This window comes from Tetrao urogallus (assembly GCF_951394365.1).
Source record: "Tetrao urogallus genome assembly, chromosome: 6".
In the NCBI taxonomy this organism is placed as follows: Eukaryota; Metazoa; Chordata; class Aves; order Galliformes; family Phasianidae; genus Tetrao; species Tetrao urogallus.
The window spans coordinates 19,176,916-19,204,408 of record NC_136819.1 but is presented as its reverse complement, the minus strand read 5'-3'; the positions used below and the strand labels follow the sequence as shown (position 1 = coordinate 19,204,408).

Below are 27,493 nucleotides of genomic sequence, written 5' to 3'. Positions count from 1 at the left end.
AATTTTAATGTTGAAGAGTTTTGGGAATCCTACGCAAAATATCCCGGAATGGATTGTTTTATCAAATCCTCATTTTTAAACTCTTTATTTTTTTTCTGGTTTGGAATTAAACAAGGTATTAACTGCATTTTTCTGGTAACATAAACTGCTTTTCAGCCATCTTTCCTGTTTCAGTGGACAGCTGTGATCTCCGGGGAAATCAGATTCCCCAGGTCATGACAAATAAGTTAACGCATGAAACAGTTAGGGTGTCCTGTGAATCCACAGTGTTTGCAGAGAGAACTCCAAAAAGTACCTTACTGGCTACACCTTTAGAAGAGACATATCAGATGGTAACATTTCAGACACCTCTCTCCTTAAAGCAGTAAAGATACGGCGTTTATGAAATGTGGGAAGCAATGGAATATGCATCAGATTCCCTAGTTATGTGTGATGGAAATAATTCAGGCTTTCCTCTTCCTTTTGGCATCTTGTGCTCTAACTTTTACTTGATTTTCGTTTTTATTCTAGCGCCAACAATATGCCGAAGCAAGTAGAAGTGCGGATGCATGAAAGTCATTTGAGTCCAGTGGAGCACAGATCTGGGAACATATGTGTGCAGTTCTTCAAGTCGCTCCGCAGGAATCTGCTCCTGACTCTTACTGTATTTGGTAAGCTATATCTGCCTGTCTGGGTGCTTTGAGGATCTGTATTTGTTAGTGTAAGACCACAGCCCCTTTCTATGCTCATCTGCTGTTCTAGCTGAACAGTCAGACAGTAAGTAGGACACCTTTAAGCATTGTCCCTCTAATTCAGGTGTGCAAGGTGTTATTAACACAACAAGGAATGAGTCCACACAGCTGAGCTACCTGTCATCTCTGGTTTAGAACGGAATGTAACTGAAGTCCCAAGGTGGGTCAGATCAATGTCATTCAGTGAAACCAAATGCAATGCAGATTTTCTCTCCATTACTTGAAAAAGGAGAAAAACTTTCAAAATTTACTTTTTCATCATCTTTTTATCTCTCAGCTCACACTGCTGTTAAGGTTTTTCCACCCCTCGGTAGCTGTAAGCCAGCTCTCAGTGATCTCATCCTGAATGTTACCTCTGGTTTTAGCAGCTTCCAAATATGGAACAGTCTGACATTTTATTGTGGCCCCCTGGCTCTTTGCCTGGCTCATTTTCACTGAAAGCCTAACAGCGTAACGCAGCAAATTCATAGACATACTCTATTTTGTTATTGTTTGAAAGACTAACAGCAGCTGGTTGTGAGCTACAGATTTCATAGTCGTATTTTTAAGCCTGCAAAACACATACTGCTGAAGTGTTTAGACAGAGTGTTTGCACTGAATCATCTTTAGAAGGTGGCTGATGCAATTCCACAAAAGTTTTAAGTAAATGTATATTCTGCATCATATCAAACTGATACTACAAAGAGTATAGTTGCTGCAAATCACAACTTAAGCTCTGATGTCAAATTTTGTTACAATTGAGCCTGGGATAAAAAAAAGACAAAAGCATGCTGGATGTAGACATAGAATATCCATTTATGAAGACCCTGATATGGAAGTAAATGTGTTCTTTTTTTCATTTAGACAGGGCTTTAAATCTCAGCTCTGAGAGAGGATTTTAGGTGTTCTCACAGTACACTTGTGATGAAGAAATTCTTTGTGGTAATGACTATTAGAGTGTGTTAGTACCATGAGAAAGAAGGATGCAGTCCATCAAAGGGAGGTAGCAGTAAATTAGTACTAAGAATCAGATTTTTCTTCAATCAAGTTTTCTTCATGTGTTACATTACAGACACTTTAAAGGATGAATAACAGCTCTGTAGGAGTAATTTCTGTTTTGAGTAGAAAAGTGGTGTCTGGCTGCCTGAAAGATCAATCAGGATTTGGAGGGAAGCTGGAATTGACTAGGTCTTTTATTAGCTTAATTCCCTAGTTTGCTTAGTAGTGTGCTGATAAAATCAGAGATGACCATGTTACTAGTAAATGACTGATGTTCCCCTCCAAAAAGCCCCAGGTCACCCTTGAATCTGTTTTCCTCTCATGACTATTTTAGCTTTCCTGTAGGGCTTTTCTTAGGCTGTAAAATAGCTACTTATGCTGTTTTGCTTTCATGCAGTATCATTCTTATACTAAGAGCTAGATGTCATGCTGAGAAGAGTCCCAACCCATTGAATGACCCTGTGTGCATCACTACCTCTCAGTGACTTAGGTTTGCCTGCATTTAATTCTCCCATAGTGTGTTACAAAGACTGTACAGTATTATTAAACCTCAATAATATTGTGGGGAAAATACAATGCAGAAGCAGAATAACATATTAGGTGCAAACTGAGGACTATTTCTCTTTAGTTGAGATATATGGTAAGCATGTTACAGCTGGTATCAATCAGAGGATTATGCCTTCCAGAATCAGTCTCTCTAGCAAAAAACCACCACCTTCCATAGCTATTTTTCTTCTAGGCTTTTCTGATAATCAATGAACGTGGATCAATTCATGTATACTTTTCTTTCCTACTTACTCTCTTTTACTCTCCTTTCAGGTGTCATCCTGGGTGCATTATGTGGGGGTCTTCTTCGTCTAGCAACGCCTATTGACCCTGACATCATCATGTTAATAGCCTTCCCAGGAGATATACTTATGAGGATGCTAAAAATGTTGATCCTCCCTTTAATTATCTCCAGTTTAATCACAGGTAAGATCTATTAGCCATAAATACTTTAAGGTGCTTGCTACAGAAATCACCTGGTTTGCTTTGTGTGTGTGTGTGATCCTGTCAGGGATTTTGCAGTTGTAGTGTGTATTTGGAGTTAATTTAATTTACCGACTTTGATAGATGCTCCAGTGAATTTGTCTTCAAAAATATGCTGACATACCACCTTCCTGAAGAATTTTCTTAATGTGTTTTTTCACCTAATTCTCAGATTGAACTATGTGAATTAAGGTGTCATGACAGCAGAATGCCTTGCCTTAAATCTGTGCTGTCATCCAGAACGTGAACAATACGCAGCAATATAAGCAAGAGTTGGTATGAACTCTTTATTTTTTGACGTCTCCTGCACAGTCAAATGGAATCTCAAACTATTCTCTTTAAAGTAGCAGCAGCAGACATTGTTCACATAAGATTTGGAGGGAGAAGTTTCAGCGAGAATTTCACAAAGAGAAAAAGTAGGCAGACATTAACATTTACAAATTATACAGCATTTCCTATGATGCTTATTGAACTGGATATTGAATCTCTGTTTGTTTGTTTCTTAAAAATAAAACACATGCAGGACTGTCTGGTTTAGATGCTAAAGCAAGTGGCCGATTGGGAACGAGAGCCATGGTCTACTACATGTCCACCACTATTATTGCTGCCGTGCTGGGTGTGATTCTGGTTTTAGCTATCCATCCAGGAAATCCAAAACTCAAGAAACAGCTTGGTCAAGGGAAGAAGAATGATGAAGTATCTAGTCTGGATGCTTTCTTGGATCTGATCCGAAACCTGTTCCCTGAAAATCTAGTCCAAGCATGTTTTCAGCAGGTAAATCCTATTCCTTCAGAATATCTTTTAAAACTTCTTTTATTGACCAAGTTTGTCTATAGAGGTAGCGATGCTATTCAGACAAAGAATGACAGAAACAGTGATGCAAAGAGAAATACAGGTCCTAGGACTTGAGCAGGTAAATGAAAGAACATTATTTGTAGTTGTTTTGTTTAGTAATTATTATTTAATAGATTTAACATTATTTTTAGTTTGTTACCAAGTAATCTTAAAAACTTTTCCTCACTTTCTATACAATACATAAGGGCATGAATGATGGCTTGGTGCTGAGTGACTTGATGACTTACAGAATCTTTCACACTCACTGAATTTTGTGGTCTTAGTCATTAGCTACAAAGTTGATGGCTTTATAGTGCCCAGTGTATAATGGCTGAATGATCTTCATTCAGGCTGGTTGCCATGGGAATGTACTCTGAAACCCAACTTCCCATAATTCCCATAATATCAAGATGTTATAGTCCTATGTGAGGATAATACACTCAGGTGGCTGATCCACTCACAGGTGGGTACATCAGGCCAGGTTTGAGGCACACTGGGAAAGTTGGATGTTAGACCCTGTGTCGCTTGCCTTTGTACATAAATTTTGTCAAAAAAGCTTTTTGCCAATAGTTAATAAAAATGGCTTCACTTGGAAGCATAAAGGAAATAAGAGATCAGCAAGCCTGCCTTTCTCAAACAAATTTCTTATATGTGAGCTGCTTTTTCCTAAAGCTAAGCTGTTTGGCAGTAATGCAGACTTTTTTTTTTTTAAAATGAAATAAGCTTTGTTGCCAAATATGCCCTTAAAAGCTCCTATGTGAAATGGCATGAGCTGTGATTATGGCTGAAGAGAAAGGGGGGGGAAAGACAGAAGAGGCCATAGGGGTGAAAGAACAGAAGGCAACCTAAGATGCCAAAAGGACATGAATTTCTTCACTTCTTCCACAGTCTTCCACATGAAAACACATAGTCCTTGGGGGTTTAATGAGAACATTCTCAATATTTCCAGATCATCATGGGAATGTCAGTCATGTGGTCAAACTGTGGTTGGCCAAACACCACATGTAATGTGAAATGTGTTTTTGCAAAATGGAGTGTGGGGAGTACAGGGTACTTGCGTTTTTTTCTCTTTCCTTGTTTAAACTATAGAAGAGAGAACTAAATTTCTCATCTGCTGAAAGTGGCTGAATACCTTGGCAAAAGGGAAAAAAATATGGGAGAAAAAAAAATTAAGCTACCCATGTAAAATAGTTTTCTTAAAAGCTTAATACTGCTATTTCAGTGTGCGTAATATTAAGGTTTAATTCACTTCATTACTTCCAGATGACCAATTCCATCATTTGTTTCTTAAGCTTACCAATGCAGACCCATTTCAAAGCCTATAGCAATCAATAGACAACAGTCCTGGTAATTTCAGTGGCACATGAAGTACACTCCCTTTTGAGCTTGTAGCCTTCCTAAGTTTCCTCTTATCAGATTCCAAATTAATTGCCAATGCAAGCCTCTGTCACAAAGCTACTTCTCATTTGCAAAGTCAGTCATAATCCTTTAAACACTGAACTTGTCTTCCTTTAGTCCTTAACTACCCAGTAAAGGAGTTAGGAGGAAAAAATAATTCCTTTCAATGCAGACATTTATGCAGAGTTTCTCCACAAGCAGAGTTTTATTTAAAGTTTCCAGGTTGCCTCAGGAGGAAGAATATTCACAAAATTCTTGCAAAGGTTGTTTTTGAAGCATACACAACAGTGATATTGTGCAGCAGTGATCCCAATGGGAGTTCTACAAACAATTAAGAGATTAAATTGCAATTTTGATATAGCTCATCTGGCAGCTGAACTCTGAACCATCATGGAATTTCTGTAGCTGTTGATTTTTTTTTTTGGGGGGGGTCAAGAAAAGAAATTCATAATTTATAATAAAAACTGCTATTCCAGAAGAGGTTTAAGTTAAGCCATGACAGATAAATGGGCGATCATGTTTAAATGACTGCAACATTCAAGTAGCTTTTAGGCTTCAGATATTGTTGTTGGAATCTAAACTGCGTGTTAGTCATGAGGTTGTAAGTACTATGACCACATGCAGTGGAAGGCTGAGGACCTCTATCTTAATCGACTGTTGTGGAATTTCTGAGTGCTTTGATGTTTTAAGTTTAATTTCTGCGACTTCACTCTTACATTTCATCTACTTTACAAAAAAAAAAATATATAGCATCGATAACATTTCTCAGATAAATTTGAACACTTGAAAAAAATTGAAAACAGGCAGAAATCGATGGTTTCAGGACAACTGAAGAGTTTCTCACACAGGAGCTGTGCAGGTTTTCTGTCTGCAACCCCCTCTCTAATGTAGACAGCAAATTTGGTAAGGAGAGATGTAAGGTATGTTAAAACAGTATGTGATGTATCTGGATCATCATCTGTAGTACTACAATGTGTGATCTCAGCAGAAAGAAGATGCAAATATTCTTGAAAGACTAATGCGTGGCTCTAATGCCTTGCTCAAACATATTTCTAAGAGCACAGAAAATACGGAGCTGGTGGGAAAAGTGGCAAAACAGTCATGAAACATCTGTCTCAGAGCCATGAAAGGCTCAAGGTGTGATCTAGGGAAAAGGCAGTCCTTTCACTGATTTTTCTTTTTTCCACCCTCATACCCTATTTTCTTTGCCTAGCCATAAACTTGAGCCCGTTCCTTCCTCACCATTCTTTCCTATCTTTCTCCTGACCCTTCCTTTCATGTGCCAGGAGAGGTCCACAGTCATTTAGCTACTGATGCCTTATTATTTTAAAGGTAGTCAGATTTGATTTAGTAGTTATCTGGTGGTTTAAATCCTTCATTATGTGTTTATTAGAATGTTTTAATTAGAGAGCTCTGGGACCGTGTGCATTTCATTTTAAATAACCTCAATCACTGAGTTGGAAATATCATGAATTTTAGAGTAAAGTTAAGCATCACACTACAATAACTTGAGCTGGGCAGTCCATCCTAAATAACAAGCCTTATTGTAGAGTTCTTGCTGTGACTGATTTTAGAGATACCCAACTTTCAGTGCTAAATAATTTACATCTATGGGTAAAATACAATCTGTGAAGCACCATTTGTGAACCATCTGGACAAAGAGGCTAGCTATCTGTAAAACATTACACACTAGCAAGAAGGAAGGAATATTTGCCATGCTTTCACACCAGAGTCACAGTGAAGATTCCCAGGACTGTGTGTCATTTGAAACTATTGAAAAACAAACTTATTTTTGGAAGAAGGGGTAAGAGGTTGTGGAATGTGTGCCTAATCCTTTAAAAATATAGTTCTCCGGAGTTTCAAGTGAAAAGTTATTATTATTTCCTGATCTCTCATATGGAATAAATCCAGTCTATCTCCATTCTCATCCTCTCTTTTTATTGCCTTCAGATCCAAACTGTCACCAAGAAAGTGCTGGTGCCACCACCCATTGAAGAGCCACCTAATGTTACTGACTCTGCTTTTGCTCTGATGAATGAGACAGTGCGTGAAGCACCACCAGAAGCCCAGCTAGTCATTAAGAAAGGACTTGAATTTAAGGATGGCATGAACGTCCTGGGTAGGAAAACTTGCCTGTCAAATATCTACATCATATGCATGATGCAGCTTCTAGCTGTGACTGGGTAGTCAGTGTTGTCTGATCTGCTCCTCAGTGCAAATTCAATCTCAACAAATAGTCATCATCTTACCTCCCAGCTTCCCTTGGTCTCTGAGATGAAAACCAAACAGTCTTGGTAGAACTACAACGATATCACAGAATCAAGTGAATTATTCTGGAATGGCAGCTTTACGGGAATTATTTGGAGTACAGTGGGGAACTATGTAGGAGGCATCCAGAATATCCTTTCATCACAGAGGTAGCCCATCTAGACTAATAGTAATGCATATTGGCAAAACAGTATGGAGGAGGGCTTCAAGAGGCTGTGCTTTACCCACTCTCTGATGAATTTGAACTCAGTTGTTTCTATTAGGTTTCTTGGGCAAGCTGAACTAGATTTTGGCTTGAGGCACAGCCTGAAGTGAGAGGTGGGGTGTGCACCGCACCACCCAAGAAAAATCCCAGAGAGGCTTGACACATCTCTGAGTCACAACTCCCTCTCTCTTTCATCTTGGCTGCTGACCTTTACCAGCTGCACATTATGAACAACTGCCATCATGCCATCTTGTCTGTACAAGCCAGCATATGGGGGTGGTACAAAGGTTTTGCCTATCTCCCACTCTTTCCTGAAGCACCTGTTCAAGCTGAGGCAAAGGCATGAAGGAACAAAGAGCTGCCACACCACTCTTACTTTCTCCTCTGTGCTTAGACTCAGTTTTATCAGCTCAGAAAGAAGTGATCCTTCTTCACTTTCTTTGTGAATGTGGGTGAAACTGGTCTCAAATTAGCCCTCAATTTGTAGTGCTCATCAGCATAACCATGCTTAAAGACTCGTGCTCCGCAGCAGCATGTTCACAGGGTGAAGGTCCACACCTGTGTTTATAGGTACTGCCCTCACAGTGAGACAGCATGTGGCAGTACTTAAACCACTGCTTTATCCCACCACTAGGCTTTCACTTTTTAGTGGCAGATGGCCCCTTACAGACTCCTTACAGCTGATGAGCAATTCCTACTAAGCCAAGGATTGCTATGCCTGCAAACCACCACCATGTGTAGGTGAATTGGCTGGCAGAGGCAGCTTTACTGAGGCAGGGGCATGATACCAGTAAACTGACCTGAGGTCAATTTTTTCCTCTTTGGGAAGCAGCCTGCTTAAGAAGAGCTGGAGCTACTGTAGTGAGCTTGCCACTGCGGTCCCTATTCCTCTGCATCAGTAGACAGAAGAGCTGCTTTCTTGCAAAGGAGCAGATTGGAATTTTGCACCATGTGAGACAGCAGCCCATTGGTCATGCTGTTACCATCACCTGCATTTTTTTTTTTCCTCCTAGATCTTACTTTGTGCTAAAATGAAATTGTATTTCTGATGCAAGAGATGAAGTACATTTAGTGTGAAATTTGTGCTGTGCTGATCCCATCAGAGATAAAATAGCTAGAAGGCTGAGTAAAATTCATACAGGAAGGAAATGAATGCTGTTAAAACTATAGTTTAGGTGGGATATTTACTGTGGTGTTTTGACTGATGACTCTCAAATGTTGCCGTCATTTGTTGTTCATTTTTTCATATATATGAAGTGAAAACACTGAGGAATTGCCATCCAGGTTGCATAAACTGTGCAAACCAGGCAAATTCCTGCAAATGTTAGCCAACTTGACTTCTCTGAATAAAGCAGCAGCTAGCCTGGAATTGACAAAATGAAACTACCTACAAACATTTTCTGATGTGCAGTCTGAATTCCAGGAAGTTACTTGGTCTTTGACTAAAAAGCTTTTCATTATTTCTCCATGCTCCGCAGCACACATACATGCACATCAGTGCTCTAAGTGACTCAGCAAAAATAAGTTGGTGCTAGACAGTGACCTTCTATGCAAGAGAATGGATACTTAAACACCACAAAAGGTTTATTGCTAAACCCAGTGAGAAGATATGAGACAGAATGTCTTTTCCCAGCATAGCAGTAGCTGAAATCCATCCTTTAGAATTTTTTTAAAAATCCTTATTGGTTTCTCTTTAGGAATTTCCCATGAGTTCACACATTTGTTAAATACTGAGTTCGTGTCATGATTGAAAATCTACCCTCAAGTGATGCCTTAACTTTCAAACCACCTATCAGTATCAGCTAATAATCTCTCTCAGGACATTGAAAATTGCTCAAAAGTGAGGGTTAGCTTTAGAGAGACAGCTTCAAAGGAACACATGACAGGTGCACTGATAGTTTAATGCTCCATGCTTTCTCACCTTAGTCATCTAAATTTAGGGAGCCCATTTTTACTTGTATTGAATCTATGATTAGATATGTACTCTCACTGAAACCATCAGCAGCAATCTGTTTGATGTGAATGTAATGGTTAAGCTTGAAGTACAATACAAACCTTCTCCTCCCACCCCCACCTTCTTAACTAGGCTACTCCTGATCTGCAAAAGGTATGTTCTGGGGTTGCTACTAGTATTACTAGACTGACTGGTCTGCAGGTTGAATCTGCCAAGGGCTTTTTTTTTTTTTAAAACCTTGCTAAATATGCTGTTGGTCTCTAGTGACTATTTCAGCAACGAAAAACAGTCATGGTGTGGTGCTGTGTTGCCTCTCCTATTTGCTGGGGGCCATGAGGTTTCTAACAATTGCATAGCACTGGAAATATTGTGGTGATCAAGTCAATTAAAAAAAAAATATTAGTTGACCTGTGAAGTTAGAGTGTGGTAAAGTACTAAAGGATATTCTGTAGAATAGAATAATGAAAGTTGAGGGTGAGTTCATGTTGAAAAGACCTGAGAAATGTACAGCACACTAATAGTCACTCTGAAAAGTGGATTAGCAGGTAGCACGAAGACACCGACTAGGTGCAAGATCTTGCTAAAACCTATGTTTTTTACTTGCTTTTAAAACTTTTTCCTCAATAGGTTTAATAGGATTCTTTATTGCTTTTGGCATTGCTATGGGGAAAATGGGAGAACAAGCCAAGATGATGGTGGATTTCTTCAATATCCTGAATGAGATCGTAATGAAGTTAGTAACTATGATTATGTGGTAAGTTCAAAGTCCTAACTTCTGGAACAAAATAGGTAAATAAATAAATTTCTCTCAAAACCCTATTACAGCATATAGTAAACATAGTTTGTTAGTAAACAGTGTAATGAAATAATTTGGTTTTTAAAGACTTACCAGTTATGTCAGAACCAGAACAGCATTATTCCTGTATGCTGAACATTACTTAGGAATGATTTTGAAGTATTTCTGAAATTGACAAGCTTTGTCCTTTGTTTAGTAAAATCCAAGACATGAAGGTACCAGCAAAGACCTTCAAATGCCACATTTATTATTGACACTCATTATATAGAAGGACACTAAGCATACAAGAATACCCTATGTTAAGAACCTCCATGTCTTCCTGGGAGGTTACAGAGCAATCAGAGTAATCCCAGAGTATTATCTATAAGGTGTAATTACAAAGAAGCCTAAAGACATACTTCATTTGCTGTCTTCTGTAATAAAAATACTTCACCATCAAATAAAATTCCAGTGGTCTTCAGTGATGCATAGTTCCTCCCCCATAATTTCAGCAGAATTTGAGTTTTGGAACACCACAGCAGTAGAAGATGCCTGTCTTATTTTTGAAGTACACCCATTTGTAATAACAGGGCTTGGCTTGCCTACAAGCAAATGACTTACTCTGTGAAGACTAAGCTCTTGTTTATATTTCTGGAAGGGTACTGGCTCTTTCTTTTTTTTGGTGATTATTCTGAGGGATTCCCCCAGAACTGTTGGCATGCAGCACCAAACCTGGACATATCACACAAAACCAGTTTTTCAGAACATAAAAGTGCATTGCTACTTTTGGCATCTGTAACAATATAATGGGATGGAAGGTACCACAATAACAGCAGGGTGTCAAAGTCTACAGCTACAACAAATGAGAATGAGCCCAAATACAGCAGCCACAGATACAAAAATGAAGGAAAAGAACTACTTACCTTAGAAGGCCTCAAAAAAGCAGGAAGCTCCAGCAAAATACTTTTACCTCCACTGCCAACCCTTAAATGAGATCTGGAAAGGGGTGGATCCTGACTCTACCCCTTCCGGTCACTCAGGTGCATTGCATTGCATGCACCTGGGCCCTGCCTTCCCACCAGGTGCTCAATCACTGCTTCAGATCCTGACTTAGCATTTCCACTACAGCTTTGTAGTACTACATTTGGTTTCTCCACAGTCTTTCAAAAGAAGAAATACCTTCTCCCAATATAATATGTATACAAGAGCTGATCTGAAACTAATACCAGCTATTTTATAATGGACTGTGACATAAGTGGCAGGTGTTGGTGGTATGGCAGGAGAGGTTGAACCTTCCCATAAATATTCTATTAAACTTTGTTGCTGTGTGACAGACGACAGCAGAGGGACAGTCTGACAAAATGGTGACTGATATGGGAATGCGCATTAAGCAAATTGGTGGATTACAATCAGGGAAATATGTGTGGAGCTGAATATCAGCTTCAATGCATTGGAAGTGATGGTGGCAACACTGAAATATCACAGTTTGTGCCAAATGAATCTCATGAATGCTCAGAAACAGAACAGAAATTATACTGTATGCAAGTTTGCCAGAACCTATTGAAACAGTATGATGCTAAAGGTGACAGTTTTCTGGATTGTATCATTTACCAGTGATGAGATGTACATGGTGTCACCACTACGAACCAGAGTCACAATGGCAGTCCATGGAGTGGTGATGTGTGAATTCCCTTATAAAAGAAAATGTTCAAAACACAGCCCTCAGCAGGTAAAATGAGGTGCATCGTTTTTTGGGATAGGGAAGGAGTGATCCTTCTGGATTTCCTGGAACCCGGACAAACAATCAACTCTGACTACAACATCACAATTCTGACTAGACTGAAGGCTTGATCTTCCAGAGTCAAGCCACAGATGAAGACAACCTTTCTCTTGCAATACAATAACACCAGGCCCCATACCAGTTTGAAGACCGTGGAGCACATTGGCCTTGTGATCTTGGCTGTCCTACTACACACCAAGTTGTCCAGATTTGGTGCCTTCTGACTTTCATCTATTCAATCTGATGAAGGATGAACTGTGTGGGCAACATTTTCTCAGCAATAACACCATCACGCTATCACAGCAGCTGTGAAACTGTGGGTCCCCTCCTCTGGTGCAGATTTTTATAAGTGTCGCGTTCAGGCTCTTGTTCATTGCTGGCAAAAATGCAGAGACAATGCTGGTGACTATGCTGAAAAATAGCATTTCGTAGCTGAGAATTTGCTCTATCAAACAGTGCTATTGAGCTCTACGTAGCTGTTGTAGTTTCCATGGAAGTAAATAGGAGGCATTACTTTTGGAGTGACACCTATATCATTGGTATATATCACCTACATCACCTATACCTATAGCTCATTGCTACCCGTGATTCATATGTGTCTCTGGAAATTAGTTCCTGAGTCACAGGACTGCAGTATGCCTCTTCCCTGAGGCTTTAGATGGACAAAGTTTGTCAAAAAGGGAGAAGGGTGCCTGAAGCATGAGTATTCAACATCATCAGTGTTTGAAAGGAAAACTTAAGCAAGAGACATGTAGACAGGAACAGTGATGTAGAAATGAGCTGAACAAAGCAACTTGAAGAGATGACTTTTTCTTCCTGTTATGCTTCTTCTTTTCTTTTAGGGGATCTTGCCACATAAAAAGTTGTTTTTATTCACAAAGCCCTCCTACTTTTAGTAGTTACTGCAACTTGCTGATCTTGACTGTGCATGGAGAGAGGCAGCGACTATAGTCTAATAACACTCCAAGGACTAGAATTTACTCTTATTCACTTAGCACCAGTTGGTACACCCAAGACATAATACCTTATTTAAATTATGAAGTTTCCATTGTAGTCAGTGTTGCAATGGCAGGAAGCCATTCAAGTTTCAAGAAATTGACTGCAAATATTTGTTTCTTTTTCCTGATGTGCTTTTTATTCCTATTTTCTTGACAAAGAGATTGGTTTTGGGAGTTCTACTTGTTCACTTCTGTCTAGAATTGTTAAAGAATTGCTATGGCTAGAAGCAGCATTTTTTCGTGTGTGTGTGTCTTTATAAAGACAACTGTATTTCAGAATTGCATTCTGTTTGGCTTGTGATCTCCCTGCACAGACCTGTGGGCATGTGGCAACTCCACTAGTTAGCAAAGGCTCTCAGGAGCACGCCATTTAGCTGAAACAAATAATACAGCTTCCTGAAACTAGATGAACAATGAGTTGTGAAACTTAAATATTAAAAACAACTACTACATTCCTGTACAAGCCTGTGTAATGTTATCATATCCTCAAAGGATGTCATTCCAGGATCAAACACTTTTTGGGAAATGCATATTCCATTCAGTAGAATGGAATGAAATGAATTAGATATGGAATTTGCTGGAGATGGCCAGTGTTTTCAGAAGAGGTGTGAAAGCAAGCCACTGAATTTCTGTCACATCATGACCTGCATCTCAGTGTTGAGCCTGAGAAGCCCCTAGTCTTTCTCTGGCCTGTATTCTGTTAAGGACACATTTTACAACTTCATGCTGCAAAGATCAGCTCTGTCTATGTTTGTTCTCTTTCCCCAGGTATTCCCCTTTGGGCATTGCTTGTCTCATCTGTGGAAAAATCATTGCAATCAAGGACCTTGAAGTAGTTGCTAGACAACTTGGCATGTACATGGTAACTGTGATTGTGGGCCTTGTCATCCATGGAGGAATCTTCCTGCCTCTGCTTTACTTTGTGATAACGAGGAAAAGCCCCTTTTCATTCCTTGCTGGGATTTTCCAGGCGTGGATCACAGCACTAGGCACAGCTTCCAGGTACACTTGAGAAATAACAGCTTTATTTATTTTCAGCGGATTATAGGATGCTGCTTTAAGGTCATACATCTGCTGTTCTGACCTTCATTTTATGCCACTGAATAAAAACTTTTTTAAAAAATCCAGCCTCCTTGGAAGAAGTAGGTTACAACACACACGGGATTTTTACAGAGATTGTACAGCCCACTGAGGAGAGTTGGGAGACACACTTTTAGTTTTCTTTTCTCACACAGACCAAATGACTTGTATGCAGTTACCTCTGTCCTCGTTTCACCAGCTGGGAAACAGTGATTATACTATTTACTTACCTTTTAAAAGCATGTTAAGGCTAGTCTCATTGCCCTGAGGGAAAAAATAGCCCTAGACTTCAGGAGAGAAATGAAAGAAATGGATAAAAGTCTCTGATGACTACTAGCTGCTTCTTCTATTGACTTATAATGGTAATAGAGATCTGCAGAGATGCAATAGGATTTGTGTATATCTGCTGATCTCAGTGAAGATTTCAGTGCATTCAAGCCCCTTCTCTTCTGTGGAGGACACACGAGAGATCTTGGGAGCTCACAGCATATTAGGCTTAAACAGAATCTGGTTCCCAAGTTACTATAATGCCCTCATTTTGTTCTTTCATCCAATTTGACTGAGCAAGGGGACTTCAGTAAAAAAAAAAACACAAAAAAGCCCTGAATATATTAGACTCCTATGCATTGTTAATGCGGAGAATAAATTCTGCTTATGGACTTACCTCAGTATTATGTTTTGAATTACTGGCCAGATAGATATGAACCAGTTCGTAGCTCCACAGACAGATGACCATGTGACAACAATCACCATCATACAAGTCTAACCTGGTACCTCTGGAAGCTGCAAGTACTCTGTACACAGAGACCTATTAAGGCTCTCGGTTTGGTTGGGTGAGGAACCATGGAAGGAGACTATTTACTGTGCTATTTTAATAAAGAAACCTTGCTTCTGTGGTCTGCTAACGTGTCCTTGCTCACGGTGACAGGACTGGAGGGGGAAGATATTTATCTAGTCTCTACCTGTTGAGCCAGCCAGGGTATGTTATGACACTGTTACCCTATGGCTGATACATATTTTGTGCTGGTGATCTGTTCTGTGGAAGTAAAGGTAAGGTGGCATTTGTATTTCAGAAGAAGAGTTATTGTACTGGGTTTTAATGTGTGTTAGTGAACTACGCTCTGTTCTGTTCCTCTTTTAACAAGATATGGGAGTGCTTTTACTGTAAAAGGCAAAGTGATGATGAAACTGACTTCAAAAGTGAATTGCAAATATTAGTTACTGAGTCACCGTATAAATTAATCCGTCTGCTATAAATATAATCTCTACAGTAACATATGGAAGAACAATACTTTGTTTTTAGAAAGTATAAATTCTCTCTGATTTGGCTTAAAAGAGAGAATATTAAACATTCAATCAACTTCAATTAAAATAAATCATAAATGCATGTATATATTTGTAAAGACTCTAGAACACAAGTGATTGGTGCTGCGTATCTGGCTTGCTGGCATCTATTAAAAACATCTGTTAGAAAAATCAATAGCAAAATCAATAGCATCTCTGCAGTAATGGATGAATTTTAGTGTTGGAGATCCTCTGAAATTACAAGGCACTAGAAACAATATACTGTAAGTATTTTTCTGAGAAAATATGATAGGTCTTTATTCCTTTATAAGCAAACTAGTATTTTTGTAGGGGCAATGACACCAGCATCAGTGGTACGTGATAGTGAAGGCCTTTGAGAAATTCTGCCAACTCAGATGAAGAAAAGCAAACAAACCACAGCAGATGTTCTTCAGCTTCTGTATGAGACATCAATTAAAACACATTTCTCAAGGTCAGGTTTGTTTTCAGAATGGCTTTTCAGGCAGCAACCAACTTCATTTAGTGGTGAACTTGACCTCAGAGATAATACGGAAAAGTGAGGAAACAAAACATGCTCCTGTGTGGGTTTCATACTTGTTGCAGCAAGCCCTTTGCCTGAGGCATGCAGACGTGCTGGGGAAGGGAAGTAAAAGATATTTGCATATACAGAGAAGGAGTATGTTCTGTTTTCAAGAGTATTTTTAGATGAAGATGTTTTATTTTGAACAAGTGAATAGAATAGCCTTACTGATTCCCACAGAGCCAAGACACTATGGATCAGTGCAAGGTGCTCCCTTCCAGCTGTCTTTCACATCTCTTCTTAAACTCCGACCATGTTTGATATTCTTTCCTGTCTTCCACTGTCTGGGAGCTGCATGTGTTTTGTATGTATTTGCCTACTTTTTTTTTTTTTTTTTTTTCTCTTAATTCAATAATGCAGCACTGACTTCTCCCTTCAAAGTAAATTTGTAATCAAATACATTTAGGATTTTTCCCTACGCTTGTAATTCTGTTCATCAGAAAACACTAGGAACTGGCCTCTTTAAGCAAAATGCAAGAAATAATTCATGAATGAGTCTGAAAGCTTCATCTACAATCTCTCAAGCTCTTGCCTTTCCTGAAGTCAAGTTCATGCCTTGGCCTCAGTCCCATCTCCAGCTAAATGTAGATTTAATTGAAACAACGGCCAAAACTTGGAATCACAGCTGAAAGTAGAAGCAGAAAGTAAACAAAGAGCAAAATTTCTGACTTTGTTTCCTCATATATATATATATTACATTAAATTGACGTCTTCTTTACTTATTTGCTTTCTCTCCTTCAGTGCTGGAACATTACCTGTCACATTCCGCTGTCTTGAGGAAAACCTAGGCATTGATAAGCGTGTAACGAGGTTTGTTCTTCCTGTTGGAGCAACTATTAACATGGATGGAACTGCCCTTTATGAAGCTGTGGCTGCCATTTTCATAGCACAGATGAACGGAATTGAGCTGGATGGAGGCCAGATAGTTACTGTGAGGTCAGTTTAAAATTACTGCAAGATTTGTTTCTACAGACAGTAAAAGGCGAAGCTTTCACTTGTCTGTCTTCTCAGTGGCTGTGAAATCCACTGTGAAAACCACAGATTTCTAGTAATGCTGTGCAAAAGAATGGCATATATATAGGTCCTGGCTTTCCAGTGATGTTAATCTTTAATCTTTTGCATCCTCAGTGCATTCTAGTGGCGTTTGTACAGTTTTGCTGTTGAAGATGCTCGGTGAAAACTGCATTTTTTTTGTTCAATGCAGTGCCTTTTAGTATAAAGGGATGCCCCAAGTGATACATGGGGCATTAACGCATTAACTTTCTAGAACGTATGTGTTTACATACATTGGAAGAGAAAAATACTCCTAAACATGTCTATGTCTTTGGGTTTTTTTGTTTTTTTGTTTGTTTGTTTGTTGGGGGGGGGTGGAGGGGGTCATTTGTGTGAACAGTAAAAAAAGAATGGACTCAATGTAAAAAATCCTGAGGGTGAGATTGCCTGCAGCACAATCTAGGTACTCTCGGACTTTTTCTCTCTAACCCAGAGAATGCTAGCTCTATTCTTTTGATATCAGCTCTTCATATTAAGGACCATCTCTGGAAGAACAAAGGAAAGAACCCATTCAAAATGGGTAAAAGTGATTCAGGATGGTTTTACTGTAATGGAGTTTTAAGGCCCATTAGATACGGTGACTAATAAGAAACAAAGGCAAAGTTATGACTGCTGCAGCTTTAGTTAATTTACAGTGGAAAACTTGATGAAGCCACCAGGCGTAACATTTTGAGTAAAATGTAAACCACAAATGAAGGCTGCCAAATATGGCTTCTTCCTGTAGTTTTCACCCACCCACCTTTCTTTTATTAAGCCCTTTTAACACTTAAGAAGTTTCTGTGTAAGGATATATAATTCTGTGTTCCTTACCCAGCTGTACTAGCAGCAGTTTTTCCATTTCTTTACCTCCTGCCCAAGCCCCTAAAACAGTAAAAACGAGGTTTCTAACTCAGTGATGCTTCTAATGAAGACAAGTGATATATTCAGGTCTAGCCTGATAAATGAGAACAGTAATTTCAGAGATGCCACTTCTAAAAACCAAATTACTATCAGGACAATTAAAGCCAGCTAAGCCCAAATCTGAGTTATGCCTCCTCCCTCCTCTGAGGAACTGGCTCTAGCTCTGTCTGCTCACACCAAGTTAAGGCTGTGGTCGTCAGCTATGACTCACATTTGATTAAGCAGTAGGCAGTTTTGGACTATGTGGGAAAACTGTTCTCTTCACATAACAGAACATTTCTGCTCCGATGTTACAAGAGCCTATCCTATATGACCCCTATCCTTCCAGCTGCCAGTACTAATGAATGGGAAGTTACTAGCTTTTTCCTGCCAAACCCAGGATGTGATACTGGGGATATTCAGATAACCTGGATGTAAATTCACAATGACCTTATTAGTCTTTGCCTAGTCACAGTTGCTTCATATTGATCGTGCAGATTATATCATCTTTGGGAGAGGGTGATCTCAGATATGGTGGTTAAGCCAGACTGTTCAGACTTGAACAGTGTCAGCTTCTTTCCCATGCAACCCTGTGCATACTGTTACGAAAAGGCCAGCAAAGAGCCTCTGCTTGGCAGAGCTTGGAAATGCTCTCTCACCAACTCAGGATGGCTGTGCCCAAGAAGATGACACCACATGCAGAGCCTGATGGCAGTGTGAAGCATCCTGCCTGCTGGAATCTGTCTGCAGGTTTGGAAGGCCAAGTTGCACTCTAACCCAGACATCTGATAAACACACTGTGACCTGGACTGTCCGGGTCAAACCCAGCCGTCTGGCAGGTCTAGATCAGGCTGACATCCTCATAGATTAGTTCAGACCTGAACAGTGTCAGCTTCACTCTTTAGGTACCATGAATGAATATAAATGAACCATCTAAGAATAATATGTTCCTACTGATCACATGATTAAGCAACAAAAGTTCATATTTCTCTTCCTGCTATTTTCATTTGATTTTTGTTTTTGCAGTTTGACTGCCACTCTTGCAAGTGTTGGAGCTGCCAGTATTCCCAGTGCTGGACTCGTCACTATGCTTCTCATCCTGACTGCAGTGGGTCTCCCTACCCAGGACATCAGTTTGCTTGTTGCTGTTGACTGGCTATTGTAAGTTGTGCTGACTTCTCTGCTCAATGCAGAAGAAGAATGAAGGGAATGCTTGCTTGTCTGCAGTGCTTTTCAGCTATCGATCCCAGACAACTCCAAGAATCTCCTGCCAGATGAAGCAAAAGAGAAAACAGGCACGAACCATTTGATAAGGAAGGAAACACTGAAAGCAGCTTCTCAGGGGATAGAAATTGTTACAGAGCTAATAAGGTCCATTTTTATGAGCAAAGGATGTTCTTGTATGAGCCCAAGGATCATGCATTTTTGTCTTCTTAATAATGCCTCACAGATAGCAGCACAGCATATTATGATCAACAGCCATCTCTCCCCTGATATACTTGTACGTAGTAAAGACGTATTTTTCTATTGTTCCAGGAGATGTAAGTGTTCTGTACTACTTGTGCATTTCCTCCTATGCTTGCGGTCTCAGCTGCTCATTTGCAGTAACTTTCAGTCCCAGATACACTACTAAAACTATGCAAGAAGCAGAAGCAGTGTTGAGAATTTTAAGCTAAACCAGAAAATTATTTTCTTGTAATTCTATCTTACTGAGAAAAATCCAAGGTCTTCATCAATTCTTCGACATTTCTTCTGTAGTGTATCTGTTATTACCTGTCTTTTCACTATGAGTTGTGAAGAATGGTGTACAACTCTGGATTCTGTTTCAAGGAAAAATGCAAGAATTACAACTTGGAAAAGCAGAGGAAAAAATTACTTACATATTTTATGTATAACTGAATATCATGATATCATGACTCAGAATGTCAAAGTAGGGCAGGGTTCAGTAGTCAGAGTGCAGCTGGCATAGAGAAAAATGTGATATTCTGTGGGTTTTAATATATTTCTGAGGTCATGATTGAAAACAGGAAAGTGTTGTAGACATCTGCAGCTGGAAAGAAGGAAGCAAAGGGAGGGGCATACTCATTTTAAATCTGTTTTTACTGGCTCTCAAAGCGGGGCAAATGGGTAGGTTTCTGCAGCTGGTAGGAGGATGTGCAAAAGAAGCCTATGGTTTGTTTGTTTTTTTAGGGAAATGTCATTTAAAAATATTCCTGTGGACTGAGAAGCTCTGCCCACACTAGCAAACCTCAGAGCCGTTAGTTACCAGCAGTTATGATCCAGCAGTACGTGTTGCTTTTCAGGCTCAGCTTAGGTGTCATTACTTCTGGCTTATCCAGCACTGCTTAGAGAAATAAAAGCACCTTGCTGCGGAGCTGTAGAAGTGTTGAATATAAGTATAGGAAGCAAGACTGAGAGTAAGTAATTCAGAAAGAAATATTTTATGGTATCTTTCCAAAATAAATGCCAATCAGAAGAAACTTCCAGCACAAAACTTTGGTTTTGGATCTTTCTGGCCTAACAATCACTTGTGCGACTCCAGAGTGGTTCAGAAGTGAAAGACAGAGGAAAAAGGGAAAGGAGACAAAAGATGAGATGAAAAGCTCTAGTGTCCTGACACTACTGCTGTGAAGTTATGCAAAGTTTGCTGGTGAAGATACTGTGCTAATTAGCATTTGGCAAGGGCTAACAGCTTTGTTTTACATCTTCCAGTGGTTGTGTTGAAGTCTAATGAGATATGAAAAATAATGTTGCTTACGTTGGAGATGGTAAAGAAAGGCACGCAAGCCAACTTTTGAGCAGTCTGTTGGGCACACAAACCCTATATAAGATATCTGAAACAAAACGTCATGAAAACATATTTTCTTTACTTACAAACATTGCCTTCTTCCATTTCTTTAGATCATGAAATAAAACTACAGCAGTATTTATAACAGAATGTAGAGGAGAAAGTTAAGAAAATCTTTGAGGCATTATGAAAGCCACTTTTCTGGAACAAGTAGAAATATTTTGGAATAGTTCAATTTATAGCAGTTGAATGGCCTACTGTATGAATTTTTCAGTATTCCCGATGAAAGGAGCTATCAATTGATTTTACAATACTGCCATCATCTGAAACTGCAGTCTTACCAAAAACAACTTTGCAAGATTTGGTCATGGTGCAACACAAAATTGACTTTTGACTGGCTTTAAGCTTGGCAGTTTTTCCTTCAAATAGGAGCCAAAAGGTTTCCGTATCGATTTCTTCTCAAGTCTCTCCAATATCTGAAGATTAGGTTGCTAAACCTTTCCCCCTCCCACACACACATACAAAGTGAGCTCTTTCACCAGGCAAGTTTCCCAAGATTTCACAACCCTCACAGTTTTCTCAGTTTGAAACTAAGCACAACGCAGCAGTGACATTTAATAGGACAGCAATTATATGCCAACAGCTGCAATGAAGCAAGCTTCTTTTCCTCCAGCTAAAAGCTGGCTTCTTTCCAAATGTGAGACTGACAGGCTTAACAAATATCATGGCACAACCTCAAATACAGTGATATTTTGCAGTGAGGAAAGAGGAATTAGAGAAAACGGGCTTGGGCAGCCAATCCAGTATTTTACACGTCTACCTTTGTTCAGTAACTCTGTTACTGACTTTGAGTTCTGACTTTGCTCCATGGCTTAGTTCCAAATTCAGAACATTCAGACTTACTCTATATTTAGGTGTTATGAATCAAATGAATTGAACTGAAAAACACAGGAGCGCTTTTCTACAACAGCTAAGAAATAATTGCCTAAATGCTAAACACATCACCAACTCTCTGTATTAGCAGGTGTGCTAAGATTTTAATGTTTCTAAAATATAGTAAGGTTGATATACAAGGTTTTCAAGCTTTCAGAGAGCAGGAGAACCTTTTTTTTTTTTTGCACATTAGCATACTATATACGTGCTATTACATTAATAACAAGAGGGCCTGCCTAATTCAGTTCTTCTTCTTTCTGATCTATATAAGCAAGCTTCCAGTTCGTATTTATGCCACTTCATGGAAATTAGGCATTAATCCTTATCAGGTTTTTCAGAATTACATTGCAGCAATATCAAAACACACTCTTACCAGATGCTGAGTTGGCTTTTGAGAGAGAACTTTGTCTTTCCATTATTCCTCTCAGGGTCTGTTATGAAGAACACAGAAGTAGTTATGTTGGGCAGGTGACTAGACTGCAACTTTCTGATATTAATTTTGTTTTCAAAGTTCCAAGAAGCTGGAATTATTTTGTTGGTTATTTTTAACAAAAGAGTAAACTCAGTCTTACTTCTCCTTGGGTGTTCTCTGACCCCAAGGAAGTCAGAAGCACTTTGCTGTTCATTTCTGACAGCTATGACTTTGCTTGTTTGCTTGTAAGAAAGTTTCTGGTCTACATCAGCTCACTTAGTGTAATAATGCTCTGTAAGAGCGTGCAGTTTGTATTACAGAATCTCTTGGCTAGTAACATGTGAATATGGGCTGACACTTCTGCTCAAATGACCCTGTCAGAAATTGAATCATGCCTCAGTTATATTTGTGTATTCTCCTCTCATTTTTTGGCAACACTTATATTATCTCTCCCTTGTCTGGCATTTTTCAAAATCTAATGCTACTCAGAAATAAAAATGAAGCAGAGGTTCTTGGAGCACTGTATGGGAGGGTTCAGTACATTTGATGGTCTTAATTAAAAGTAACTCTTTAGAAAGTAACTTTTTCCTATTCTGTCACTCTGACAAGGTTTGAAACAGTTTTCACAGGCATGGGGTGAGATCTGTAAAGCATTTCATTCATGTGAGGCAAAACCGGAAGGATGTTGTTGGTTTATCTTTTTGGGAGGAGATTATTAGACTTCTTATTTGATGGAATTAAAAAAAAAAAACTGGGATGAGCTGCTTCAGCTCAGATATGACACCAAAACTGTTAGCTCTCCACATCTAGGTGGCAGGTGTAAATGATTTCAAAACGTGCAGTGCATCCTATATGCAGCAGGAAAGACAGCAGGAGCACTCAGTCCTGCAGTTTTCTGTAAGAACATCTCCCTTTTTTGGGAGGTTTTGGGCAGAAGTCTGAAATGAGGGAAGATCCACAGCCATGACCTCACAGCTGACAGTCATGCTGTAAATAGGAGACAGGAGAAAGGCATCCTGTCTGGAAAGTGCCAACAAACATGCTTCTTTGTATTGGAGCACATGGGCCTCCGCTGGCACACTGTGCAGTGAGGGGCACTTGCTACTGACATGCTGCCACAGGCTCATCATTTTGTAGGCTGTGACCTGTATTTGGCTGGCTCATCCACTGTGTGCTGCCATATGGTAGTGTGGGCAGGCATGCTGCCATCTGACAGATGACCATCTGTAAAGATGGTGCCAGCAGAGGAGCTGTGATGGCCTGAGCCATCTCATGAAGACGTTTCAGGCGTTTAATCCCAGCAATTTTCTCACTAAGAATAAGGGGAGGGGCTGTTTGTTAATCCATTCCAGCAATCACACACTTCATCAGATCCAAAATCCTTTTCTCTGACTGTGTTACGTACCCTGATAAATTCAGATTAAACAAAGGGCAATGATGTGAGTCTGGCACCCTGGCTCTGAAACCTTCAGCTGCAGAAGTAGGCGCCAGGGAGATCTCAGCAAAGCACAGCTCTGCAGTTTGGCTGTGTCCTTGTGCAAACTCTTTGCCAAAACCCATGAGAATGAGCAGCTGGGCCATGGGAGTTAGCACATCCTTCCTGCCTGAACACGTCCTCTGGAAAGGCAAGTTTTTTCAATTTCACTTGAAAGCTACCATCTTTCTATTCTAACAGTGCCATAAATCTTCTGAAATAAGTGCAACAACTGCAACATTAACAGGGCTTTCAGGCCTTTTTCTTCCTCTCTTGCCATTCAGCCTCTTCCTTTTGCTTCTTTTATAGGGACCGGATGAGAACATCAGTCAATGTAGTGGGGGATTCTTTTGGTGCTGGCATCGTCTACCACCTTTCCAAGGCAGAACTTGACAGCATTGATTCTCATCATAAAGAGCACGAAGACATTGAAATGACCAAGACTCAGTCTATCTATGACGACATGAAAAATCATAGGGAAAACAACTCAAACCAGTGTGTTTTTGCAGCTCACAACTCAGTCATAGTAGATGAGTGCAAGGTACCTTTCACATTTATGGATATTGAGACATGTATATAGCAGTGCATGCTTTGTTTTATTTTATTTTTTAACCTGCATGTATTCTTGAAATTGTTCCGCAAATAACATTGTGACAACAAGCTCCATGAACCCCAGAATGAGTTTGAGCAAAAGATGATTTTTGCACTCTTCGTAAAAGTTGTCGTTTGAGGAGAAAAATCATGTACATTGTTTACATATCAAAAGGCAAGACGCAGCGTATTATGGAATATGCCAAGACACAGAAAATATGGCATCACCTTCTGTGGACATTTACCTAATTTTCTTTGGCAACAGAGAACTTAATTGCCAACTTCAAATGAAGGGTGTCTGCAATCCAAATACAGGTGTTGTCGTTTGCTGATTGCCTTCCATGATATGCTGTTCAGAGATGGACATATTGAATGCACTTTAGCATCTGAATGCTCCTGCACTCATACAGCATGCTTACGCTTTGCTTCCATCGTTCCTGGATCATTAAGACACAAACATCATATTTTCTTTCTAATCCTTGCTGTAACTAACATGGATTGTTAATAGTGATAATAATGTCATGATCAGAGCAACGTGAGCTTGAGAAACCCCACCGGTTGAAGGAGAAGACAGCTGGGGTGGTTAATGGCTAGAAGTTTATAAAGCACCCACCACTAGGACAGGGCAGTTTAGAATCAAGAGAGTTTTTAAATGAAAAGGAGAAGAAAGAAACTGTAACAAGCTAGAAGCTTTAATTTCTTTTGAAATTCAAAATCTTTTGAAAAATTATTATTTGTAATTTATTTCTCTAATCTGATCCTCTACATTGTCTTTGACACAGTGAGCCTACATCAGCCGTTTAACCAAGAAGATTCTCTTGCATCTTTTAGATGCCACAACTGAGCCAGTATCTAACTGTGAATGCTTACAATAAGTCCTTTAGCAGATCACCACGTAGATTGGAGATAAAGTTTTCTTCTAGTCCTTTCACCTGTCTGTGGCCTGTCTGGAAGCATTCTTTAGAATACCCTTTTTTTCAAATGCTTACTTCTAGATAACGTCAGGCCAAACCTAAATTGCTACTGGACAAAGTGATATTGAATTGGGGAAAACAAAACAAACAAACAAAATACAACAAACAACAAAAGAAGAAGGAATTTACTTGAAAAGAAATATCTCAAGATTTTTTTGATTAATTTCTTTCAAAATTATTTATTTTGGAGAATATTCTAATTTCACTGAGTTTAAGACAAATACAGCTAGCATGGATCATTCTGAATCAGGTTGATGGAGCTGAATACTCCTTTCCATCTCTCAGAGATCCATGCCAAGCCAGAAACTAATCACCTTTGATACAGTATTTACTGTACTTTCTTTTCTCCTTCAGTTTCTCTTCTGATTCCCATCAGTTGAGTTACTGTTTTACCTCAAAGACATGGACTCATGGTGCAGTATAACATCCTAAGTATGCTCTTTAGTAGAAATCTGGGACCAGTAACTTATGAAGTATTTTGCCCCTTTTTTTTTTTTTTTTTGAATTGTTTTATGGGCTTTCACTTTGCACTTTTAAATTCATGAACAGAGCCAGGGTTTACTGGATAGGGCATAAGACTGACTTTGAGTGGGTCACTTGTCTGTCTGCAAGCTGCCAAGAGGATGTGGTGTTACTGTCCAGTTTGTAAGCTATGAACATATCCTGACATTTGCAAAGCACTTGGATGTTGAAGTGGTCTACAGCTCCTAAGTGTTAGAGTATCAAAAGCAAAAGAGTATAGGATTTGGGGATTCAAAGCAGCCGTTCGTTAAATCTGAAATGACTTCTCTTCATCCTGTCAAATGTCCTGGTGGAGTGAAAAGTTCACTGCAACTCTGGTCAGAGTTTTCAAAAGCTAATCTGCTAGCATGTGCTTTCTATTTACAGTCTGTAGTATACTCCGTGTATTGTACTACTAGTTTATAATTTTGCATGGTCAATGTACATTGTTAATAAGTAGTGTACCTTTACATGGGGGTAGAGTGGATGTTACTGCATGATGTTTTTGTATTTTTTTATTATCACATTTCACATGAATGACTTGATGTGATTTTAATGTCTGAATAAGCTGTTCATTCCTGTACTTGCATGTTTTCCCCTTCCATTATCTAAGAAAAAGCTTGACTTCATTTCAAAATCAGTGCATTTTGTCATGTTTCCATGCCCCAATGCTTCCATGCATCCAGTTTATCCAGCATGGGGAATTTCATCTCTGTCTTTAAGTTTTCATTTGAAGCTGAGGATGTTATTTTACAAGGTAAGTTAGGAAAGATTAAGCTATCCATTTGACATTAAAAGAAAGGTTCTCTTGCAGTTATAAAGATCTAGATCATTTTTATGAAGTTAAACCAACATTTTATCTTTTTTTCTTCATTTTTTAAAAGTCATTTGTCTGGAGCTACCTTTATTGAAGTATATATTGAAGTACCTCTTTCTGGGATGCAACCTATGGGGCACTGTTCACCATGAGTTGGTAGATCACTGTAGGTCTTCTACCATACTATAAAATAAACAAAATATAGCACAGATCTTTATGGCCAAGAGTGATGTGCTGTAATTTTTGTGAGACAAAAATAGCATTACTATGGATTTTTGGTCTGACTGTAGTTATAAAGTTTCACTACTCTATAAGAAGTATAAGAAGAAGATATAATGAACAATGCTATCACAGCGTAACTTCTGCTCCTTTTCTTTAAAGGTGGTGTAATTGTAGATGAGATTCTATAGATACATATCTGTGATTATTCTGGCCTTGTACATTTTTTGTATCCTTGTGTCAGCTATCTTGCTCTGTGAAGGAGTTCTACTAAAAAAGTACAACTTCCTAGATCAAAACAGACGAAGAAATCTGTTGCTTAAATAACCCAGAAAAAAAAATTATAGACAATAGGATTATAACCTGAAACAGTTACTAAAAACAAAACTACAACAAAGAAAATAGGAAACATTTTTTCTACTGTTAGTGTTTTCTTGCCAGCATATAAAATTCACAGGAATCTCACTATTTGTGAGTGTTGTGAATTCTGAATAAATATATTTTTCATATATAATAAGACGTGGTGTATCTAGTTCCTGTAAATATCATGATCTTCCTTATAAAAGTAATGACTTTTCTTGTCAAAGTGCCTTGGCCTTTAAGTCAGTTGTTGATGATAATTACTTGCAGGTAACACTGGCAACCAATGGCAAATCCGCAGACATCAATGTTGAAGAAGAGCCTTGGAAACGTGAAAACTAAGGGATGAGATTCCCAGCTCCATCTTTAATAAATCCTGAAGCTTTCTTCTGGTAAAAGATATCACGATCAAGGAAGATTTTTTTTTCTCTTTCTCTCTCTCGTTTTTTTTTAACATCTACAGTTTCTGCTTAATTTCTTAACTGACACTTAGCAAAGATCTCATATAGTCAATATAGTGTCTTTGCCAAACAGTGATCCATAACCATTTGTCTCCCTTGTGTTACTGTTTGGACAA

The 27,493-nt window shown here is 39.0% G+C and overlaps 1 protein-coding gene across 2 annotated transcripts in view; it reads left to right on the top strand.

The window, feature by feature from the left end:
- SLC1A2 (solute carrier family 1 member 2) overlaps nucleotides 1–27,258 on the top strand; it is a gene marked incomplete at both ends in the record, with an annotated part of 75,280 nt that extends 48,022 nt beyond the window's left edge. For both annotated transcript variants that reach the window (XM_079537172.1, XM_079537171.1), the window contains 10 exons: nucleotides 511–650; nucleotides 2,529–2,681; nucleotides 3,262–3,512; nucleotides 6,921–7,089; nucleotides 10,025–10,151; nucleotides 13,719–13,952; nucleotides 16,657–16,851; nucleotides 18,874–19,008; nucleotides 23,764–23,995; nucleotides 27,187–27,258. In XM_079537172.1, the coding sequence (XP_079393298.1) occupies nucleotides 511–650; nucleotides 2,529–2,681; nucleotides 3,262–3,512; nucleotides 6,921–7,089; nucleotides 10,025–10,151; nucleotides 13,719–13,952; nucleotides 16,657–16,851; nucleotides 18,874–19,008; nucleotides 23,764–23,995; nucleotides 27,187–27,258 (1,708 nt within the window). The remainder of the gene's footprint in view (nucleotides 1–510; nucleotides 651–2,528; nucleotides 2,682–3,261; nucleotides 3,513–6,920; nucleotides 7,090–10,024; nucleotides 10,152–13,718; nucleotides 13,953–16,656; nucleotides 16,852–18,873; nucleotides 19,009–23,763; nucleotides 23,996–27,186) is intronic.
- Nucleotides 27,259–27,493: the final 235 nt, after the last annotated feature.